The sequence below is a fragment of the Hippocampus bargibanti genome, linkage group LG11 (assembly GCF_051943395.1).
Source record: "Hippocampus bargibanti isolate YZ-2025 linkage group LG11, ASM5194339v1, whole genome shotgun sequence".
Classification (NCBI taxonomy): domain Eukaryota; kingdom Metazoa; phylum Chordata; class Actinopteri; order Syngnathiformes; family Syngnathidae; genus Hippocampus; species Hippocampus bargibanti.
The window spans coordinates 7,844,215-7,853,487 of record NC_142744.1 but is presented as its reverse complement, the minus strand read 5'-3'; the positions used below and the strand labels follow the sequence as shown (position 1 = coordinate 7,853,487).

The 9,273-nt window shown below is 40.6% G+C and overlaps 1 protein-coding gene across 2 annotated transcripts in view; it reads left to right on the top strand.

Annotated features, from left to right (window-relative positions):
- Positions 1-2,928: 2,928 nt before the first annotated feature.
- Positions 2,929-9,273, top strand: part of LOC148891381 (collagen alpha-1(XI) chain-like) — a 70,518-nt gene continuing 64,173 nt past the window's right edge. For both annotated transcript variants that reach the window (XM_089007620.1, XM_089007619.1), the window contains exon 1: positions 2,929-3,249. In XM_089007620.1, coding sequence (XP_088863746.1) covers positions 3,138-3,249 — 112 coding nt within the window. In that variant the 5' untranslated portion in view covers positions 2,929-3,137. The remainder of the gene's footprint in view (positions 3,250-9,273) is intronic.

Genomic DNA, 9,273 nt, shown 5'->3' with positions numbered 1-9,273 from the left:
TCCAGGCTGTTTATGGCTTTAAAGAGCTTAAAGCTCTTAAAAGCCATCTTAAAAGTATTGTTTGATTAGCGACAAGCACTCCACTTAGCGGCCTCATGCCGGCCTCGACCTGTGCCACCATTTTGTATTCCAGGTTTTTTTTCTGCTGTTTTTTTATCCACTAATTATTATCAGGGCCAAGGTCTGTGAGAGGAAACTGTCGAGTCTGGAAACCATTTGGATTTTTGGCTACCGGGTGTTCGATTTGTTTTGTTTTGATTTGATTTTTTTTTTTCCTTTTCCCCACTCCTATGAAAGCAGTGGCCCGTATAAGGAAGTTGTTAAAGGACAACCGACGTCTCCGGACAAGTTGTGTCCATAATTTGTAAAATGGCTTCAAATGACTTCTACTGAGCGTATTTTACAAAGATTGCACCGCATATAGCTAGATTTGACGTTTTAAGACTCACGCTGAATATTCCGGAAGTCTTGTTTTTGAGTTGGTGACGAGTCTGTACGTGACGTCACTAAACTAACGCCCCTGACCGTAAAAAAGACGCATTGTAGCGGTCCTTCCATCACGTCAATGTATTTTGCTGCATTGTTTGGTCTGAAAACCTTGGATTGCACCCAAAAGCCGCCAGAAGGCCAGAACAGGGCGTACAAGCGCTATGTAAGAAATTTATCAGCCTGTGGAAACGGACGTCGCCATTTTGTGCCTCTTTTTTTTGGGTGAGAGATTTCCCCCCAATGTTGCCTCAAAATGGCATGGAATAAATTCCTTAATCGATTGCAAACATGTATGCTTTCCTCTTCAGAACTATTTGAATCATATTCATAATTGGAGGTGTAACAAGAAAGCATATTCTCCGAATCTGAAGCCATTGTTTTGATTCACTCGCAGTGCAAGATGTCTTGACGTGACGTCACAAACTGGGGGCGGGACTATCTGAAAATGCCCAATTCGCAGCTCAATTTTTTGCAGATTTTGGACACTTTAAGTCATTTTTATTGGTGTTTTGCATTTGACTAATAATATCGTACTGTGTGTTTTGGGTATTTTAGATGCTATAAAACGTTTTTCTGATGTCAGTTAAAAAACAAAGTGACGTCGGTTGTCCTTTAAAACTCCATTTTGATATGTCCATAATCTAACTCCGCCCCTTTTCTGCTTCATTTGCATTTCTGGTCAGCTGACATGTCCTCCATTTTGTTTCTTTGCTAGCAGCAACGCGACTGCCTGAAGTTAGTGAGTCTAAAAGCTTCTTTTCATCCCCAGTAGCAGTTTATTTTCACACTTTGAGACATTCTGCAATGTATAAAAAGTGTGTCACCTATTTGGCCAAACGACCATGCTCATCAAAAGTCCTCTCTAAATAGGCCAATTGAGAGATGTGGTGCCAAAATCTCCCAACACAAAAATATATGATTATTCATTACTGTGATTTTTACTTTGAACAATGCGGATTAACTTATTCACTGCCATTCCCGACTTTATTCGGGAATTGAAAAGCTTGATGTGGACTGCCATTCCCGAATTTGTTCTGGTTTTGGTTTTTCTTGCATGGGGTGTGGAACAAGCTCCGGTCAGACCTCTGTCATTTTTTTCCCTCCCATGAGGGGGCAGTATTTCCTTTTTCTACAGCCACCCCCATTTCAAGCTCAGATAACCTCCAACCCATATAATTTAGGAATTAACTATTTTTTCTGATAAAAAAAAAAGAGAGTCTAAGGTTTTGAATGTTTAGGTCGTCCAAAAACTCAATATTCTGTGTGTCCTGCAATTTGAGTGACAATGACAAAAACCCTGGCAATGGGGTGGACACATTTTTCCACATCACCTGGCAGTTAATGAGTTAAGTCTGTCAAAATGCCATCTCATCGACAAATCGATTATGCACCATGTTCCTTTTCCTATTCCAAGGTTGTAATCATATTTTTCATAAATCATTGATCCAAAATGTCATTTTTTTCTGATTCTAGCTGGTTTGAGAGATAACTCATTCACTGCCAGACGATGTGCAAAAAAACCCTGTGCCAGGGTTTTTGTCATTGTCACTCGAATTCTAGGACCCACAGAATATTGAGTTTTAGGACTACATAAACATTTAATACAGTATTAGAAACCTTAGACTCTCTTATTTTATTAGAAGAAAATAGTTAATTGCTAAATGTTATGGGTCGGGAGTTATATGAGCTTGAAATGAGGGCGGCTGTCCAAAATAGAATGCAATACTGTACATACATATTGGTTTATATAGCGCGTGGATAACATCCGAACATGGAACATGGAAAATAGGGAAATGCTGCCCCCTTGTGAAATAAAAAAAACATTGCCAGAGGCCATGGCCAGCACTTTATCGGCACCCAAGCATGAAAAACAAAACCAGAACAAATTTGGGAATGGCGCTCTATGTCATATTTTCAATTCTCGAATACATCTGTGAATGGCAGTGAATGAGTTTAATGATATTTTAGTCATTTCCTGTTCTATGGTTAGCATGACACTTTTGCCACCAATGGCCTTATATGTTCTTGTTACTCTTGAACGGCATTTTTTCTTCCACCATCACTTGTTTCTTCTACAAAGTCAAGGTGGATTATTTCAAGATTCCCCAGTCGCACGTGATGATTCATTCAACTCTTTCAAGTTTTATTAGATTTTTTTTCGGGTAGCTATTTTTCCCCAGAATAGTTGAACACCACTTTTTCCCCTTCCCTTTTGGTCAGGCCTTGTTGTGATACTGGAGGAGTTGCACCTGAAGCCAATGATGTTCTGCTCAAGATGATGGAGGTGAAGGGAGGACAAAAACGAAGTAAAAGGGGGCGTGGAAAGAACTTTCCAGAATGGTGATTTGACGAACGGATAATTTTCCTCTGTGAGTATCCTCCTCGTTGGTCTTCGTCCAACCCTTCTCAAGAAGCCGACTGCAAATTTTTTTCATGACACTGCTCCACCATCAGTGTGCTGCTGCGCTTGAAGAAAGGGGGAAGCCGGTCTGAAGCTTCTCGTCCGGCCGCCACAGTCATCGTCACTCCCCCCACCACCCGCCACATGGAGCTGCACTAGTGCGAGCACACACACTTTTTAAGAGGGATTTATTTTAATTGAGCTTTCACCCACCAAAAATCTTGCACCAGCCGCGCGGGCGATCACTATGGAGACGCAACGGCGGCGCGCCAGGTGGAGGACGAAAAGGTGGCTACGGTGGTCAACGCTCGCCGCCATCGTCCTTGTTATAATTCTACAAACTGCCGCTGTCAAAGCAGGTAAGAATCCCCTTTCACGCTACATTCGTTAAAATGACATTTAATGGACGTCTCGATTAGTGGTTCCGCTCGCTCTTGCACCTCGCATTGTTAGCTTATGAGTTGAATTTGCGTGCCTTTACGCACAATTAAATATTCCGTAAACTCCTCTCACGAGACGTCTCGCGTCACGTTCAACTTGCAAGCGATTGGGGGTTTCGAGCTAGCACCCCCTGATCCTACATTTGTTATCTTAGGTGAGCGATGAAACTTGTCTTGTCTTGCCGGGCAGCGCCATTTCTCCGGTGTTTATTTTACGCACGACTTTTACGCACGGGATAATGAGAAACAGAGATTTGAAATAATACAAAATCGCCTATTTACGAGAGAAATAGAGGCATTTCTCGTTACTTCGGGAATAAACAAACACTATCACACCAAAAAAATGTTTATTTTTTTAGAGTGTTGAAATCTGAGACCTTGATATATTTTCCATCCCCTCTAATATTATCCAAGCCATCCCCCAAAACCCACCCACGAAACTCACACACATACACTAAAAAAAAAAGTTGGGGCGTTGATGGAAAAGGAAGGAGGGGGAGGTGGTGGTGGTCGAAAATTCGACTATTTTGACTGGTTTTAAAGCACATATGTGGGTCACATTAACGTCGAGCTTTGAAGAATAGTGCTGCGAGAGCCAAAGAGACATTCATACTGTGTGGCCTCAAGCCAGGAATATAAAAAAAGTGCGTCTGATGGTTTTGTAAGATTCATGCTTTCAAATATTTCTTCTTTTGGCCTCTTTTCAAAGCCAAAAGAAGCTTTTGGTTGGTATTCGTTGGTCCTTCAATGGAGAGTCTAATTAATGTGGACAGTACAGCAGAAACTAAAAATAAGAATGACAGAATCAAACCCATCAGCAGCAAAAATAGACAGCAGCAATGTATTTAGAAAGCGCATTGACGTAAAATACTATCCATCCAAATAACAGTAGCCAACTGTGTGTGAATAGGCGTTTTATACCCTATATCATTGTTGTCCTGTGAAAAACACAAATGACTTTTTTTCTTTTCTTTTTTTCTTTACTAAAATGGACTCACAAGACAGCGACGATATCCAGTAGTGATTATGAAAAGCAGCAAATAATCACTTGGCGAAAGCTTGTAAGTAGCGAAGTGTCAAGTTGAACAGGAATAAGAAGCTATCACGTTTACAGATGTGGATGTGACTAGCAACAAGAATAGTCAGCATCTTTGGTTGAAGCCAAATCACCACATGTTTCAAATCAGGTGCTGTGGAGGTGTAAACAGAGTGATACAGAAGTCAGTGTGAGCAGCGGTAAGAGTCGGCAGCATTGCACATACTAAAAAAAAAGTGGCAAGAACTGCACAAGAAGCAATCTATTATACTATTTAGAATCAGATGTGAATCAGAATCATCTTGATTGGCCAAGTTGTAGAACACACAAAGAATGTGTCTCTGGTAAAACACGCTGCACTAGTATCATCATAAAAAAAGATGACAAATAAGTATTGAGGACGCTAATAAAGGCTAATCTAATCTAATCCAATCGAATCCAACATAACATAACATAACATAACATAACATAACATAACATAACATAACAACATAATATAATACAGTGATACCTCGGTTTACGAACCCCTTGGTTTACGAACTTTTCGGTTTACGAACGTTACATTTATGAAAATTTTACCTTGGCAGATGAACTATTTTTCAGAATACACACAGAGCGCCACAATGAGTGATGTGTCATTGGCGAACGAGCCCGTTCTCCGAGCAAGAAAATGGCAAAAACGACTGTTTTTGTCCTCTATTCCCCACCCCCAGTGTTTAGTTAAAGCCACGTGATTGGTCAAGAATGCAGCAGTAAGGGGTGGGGGGGTTACAAACAGAGAGGCCGTTCTCCAAAAATGAAAAAGGCACCCAACTTTTTTTGTCCTCTATTCCCCGCCCCCAGTCTTCCGTTAAAGCCACGTGATTGGTCAAGAAAGCAGCAGTGGGGGGTGGGGGGTTAGACATTAAAGAGACAGGTAGACGACAGAGAGGGAGTGATCAAATGGATAGAAAACAGTGAAATTTGGACTTGTTTCAACTTTGATAGTTCAGAAGCAGAGTGTAAACTGCAAGGTTAAAATATCCCATCAATCAGGCTCCACAAATAATCAGCACAAGCCATCTGTACACTTGATGCAAAAAGCTATTAACCCAGCTAAACAGAACACAATTGATGAGGAACTAGGTAAAATTATCGCAAGGAAAGCACCTAAAAGGGATCATTCCTCAAGATGGTGAAAGAAGAAGGCTACGTTCCTCATCAAGTGTTTAATGCTGAGGAAACCGGCCACCCCATTCCATCAAGCCATCAACGACCGTCACAAAGGTAAATAAAATGACTGTATTATACAGTACAGTTTATTTATTTAATTATAATACCATAGCACATTTATTATACATAAAATAGGGTATATTTTGTGTAGTTTTAAGGCTTAGAAAATTAGAAAGTCGAAAATTAGGTTTTATGGGGACCTGTGAACGGATTATTCTCATTTTAATGGTTTCCTATGGGATACACACTTTTCGCCTTACACACTGTCTGGGAACTAATTAAGTTCATAAGCCAAGGTATCACTGTATAATCAAATTCCTCAACTCATTCACTGCCGGACGTGCAAAAATGTGTTCACTCCACCGCCAGGGTTTTTGCCATTGTCACTTAAATTCCAGGACCCACAGAATATTGAGTTTTAGTACTACATCAACATTCAACACAACACATTAGAAATCTTAGACTCTCGTATTTCATCAGAAAAAAGAGTTAATTCCTAAATTACATGGGTCTGGAGTTATATAAGCTTGAAATGAGGGCGGCTGTCCAAAATATAATGCAATAACTACATATTGGTGTATATAGCGCTTTAACAACAGCTGAAGCTGGAACAAAGCACTAACATTGAAAAAAAAAGGAAATGCTGCCCCCTTGTGGAAAAGATAAAACATTATAAGAGGCCAAGGCCAGCGCTTTATCGGCACCCAACAAAGAAAAAACAAAACCCGAACAAATTTGGGAATGGCGCTCTACGTCATATCTTCAATTTCCGAATAAATTAGTGAATGGCAGTGAATGAGTTAATGTAAGTGGTACCTCTCAGGAACAACTGTGAGACAATGTGCAAAGTATCAGGTGGACAGTGGTTCAAGTGAGTACAGAGCTGAATCTACAATGATTATAACGAGATTTGGGTTAATGTTTATAGAGTTAATGGGGATGGGGGAAGAAGCTGTTTAAATGTCTACTGGATTTGGTGCGCATCAATCGGCAATGCCTGCCTGAGGGGAGTCGCTGAAAAAGGTGGTGGGCAGGGTGCGGAGGGTCCAGTAGGATTTTCCGTGCCCTTGTCTTGATTCTTGCAGTGTGTAAGTCCTCGAGAGTGCTAGGGCGGTGCCAATGATCTTTTCCGCCATCTTAACTCTCCGTTGAAGTCGGATTTTGTCCATTTTTATGGCAGCCCAGATCCAAACCGTGATGGAAGAACACAGGATTGATTCAACAACTGGCATGTAGAAATGTCATCGCATCTCCTGTGGCAGGAAGCTACCTGCAACAATAGTTTGCATCATATTGTGTAATCATCAAAAGCCTTCCTGTCTCACCATGATTGAGATGCAAGCTCACCATAATTGCGCAATGTACATACGCAAATATTTGCGGGGTCTCCGAAGGGGTCGGGCTTTAATTGCTGTCATTGCTGCCAGACCTCGTTAGAGAGTTTCTAGTCAAAGGAAGGGAAAGAAAAAAAACATCCCCGGGAGAAGATTCCGTCGTAATCACAGCTCAATTCCACATCAAACCAAAGTAGTCATGGATGGAACTTTTTTCCCCCTCCACGTCTTCCGTGTCCCCTTGAAATTATTTGAATGAGTTCTTTCTATCATTGCCGTCATCTCTCTGCTTACACCTTAAGCAGGTGATCATATATTTTTTTTCTCCCCTCATTTTTTTGTTTCCTATGGGAGCTTGTTAGCATGGCAGACATGGAGCTGCTGACAATATGTTGACAAATGAACTGCCTTCATGGCTCGCAAACACTCCATTAAAGGAGTCACGCTTATTAGTCGACTCCAGTTCGAGCTCGGGTGGCTGGAATGCTGGATCGCGACAGTGTGCCGTGTGGTGGGAAGAAAAAAGAAAACGGGAGAGGAAAGTGGAGAGTGGGAATGGGTTAGTAGGGGTGGGGGGACTGGCGGCTAAAATGGGCGGGTGTCCTGAGCAATTGGCCACATCTGGAATATATGAGGCCTTGAGGTATGCAGTAATGCACATAAAGGTATTCCCACATTCTCAGAGAAGAAGCAGTAGCTCGGTGCAGTCTTTCAACAGACATTTTTTTACATATGATTATGATCTCTTTTGATCATACTACTAATGTGACATTTATAATAATAATAATAATAATAATAATAATAATACTGTACATTTTATTTCAAGCGCTTTCAAAGCTCTGAAGGACACTTTACAGTCACACACAAGAATAGATACAATAATAAATAAAATACAATTATAAATAGAATACAAGGATACTTTACAGTCACAGGCAAGCATAGATACAATAATAAATAAAATACAATTATAAATAGAATACAATAAAAAAACAATTGTAAATAGAAACAAGAGATAGAGCTACACAGAAAATGCAACTTTACATAGGTGGGTTTTGAGATGGGACTTGAAGGTGGGAAGAGAATCAATGTTACAAATGTTGGGAGGAAGTGAGTTCCAGAGTTTGGGGGCAGAGCAGCTGAAAGCTTTGTCCCCCATCGTGCTGAGACGGGCAGGGCGGAGGCACACAAAGGTGGATGGAGGAAGAGGATCTGAGGGAACAAGAGGGAATAAAAATTTGAAGAAGGTCAGATAGTTATGGGGGGGGAGGTTATGGATAGCTTTAAATGCATAAAGAAGAATTTTCAAGTTGATTCTATATTTGACCGGGAGCCAGTGGAGCTCTTGGAGGACGGGGGTGATGTGGTGAAAGGATGAGGTTCTGGTGATGATCCGGGCTGAATAATTCTGGACTAGTTGAAGTTTGTGGAGAAGTTTCTGAGGGACACCAAGGAGAAGTGAATTGCAATAGTCATTCCGGGAGGTGACAAGACTATGATCAAGGATAGCAGTGGTGTGAGGGGTGAGAGACGGGCGAATACGATTGATATTGCGATCGGTGGAAGTACGCAGATCGGGTTAAGTTATTTATATGGGAGTGGAAAGATAGTATGCTGTCAAGGATGACACCCAGGCTCTTGTCTTGATGGGAGGGAGAAACGGTCGAATTGTCAATAGCGAGAGAGAAACTATTAGCTTTGCTCAAGGTGGATTTGGTACCAACAAGGAGAATTTCAGTTTTTTTGCTGTTAAGTTTGAGTAAGGTATGGGTAAACCAGGATTTAATTTCAAAGAGGCAGAGTGAAAGGGAAGAAGGTGGAAGAGAGGCGTCGGGTTTGCTAGGGAGATTATAGTCCCCTCATTGACTGATTGACAGAAAAAAAATATCTCCATGTATGAAGAAAATGTAAAAACAATCGATGATGGGTTTTATAAATGGATAATTTAGTGGGTTAGATCATTAAAACATAATAAGTGTGACGGTCGCTTAAACACACCTAATGACATAAATGCCTTGTTGTTTATAGTGTTTATAACATCAATATCAATTGCCTTTTACGTGACGGCTCAAGATCAGTTACTATCATACATATGTTAATCTCATAAGTCGTCCAGTACAGATTTTTATTCCTTCCTTACTTCTTTATAGAGCACGAACTAAGTCGTTCACAGCCAAGTAATGTTCAGAGTTTGGCAGAAACTGATAAGAAGTCTGCCAATAGTAGACTTTAGTAGTAGCAGGTCAATATTTATGTTATAAACATCTTAGAAATTGGTATAATTTGTTTGAATGAATAAAATGTTTATACAATACAATACATATTGACTTATATAGCGCTTCAACAACAGCTGAAGATGTAACA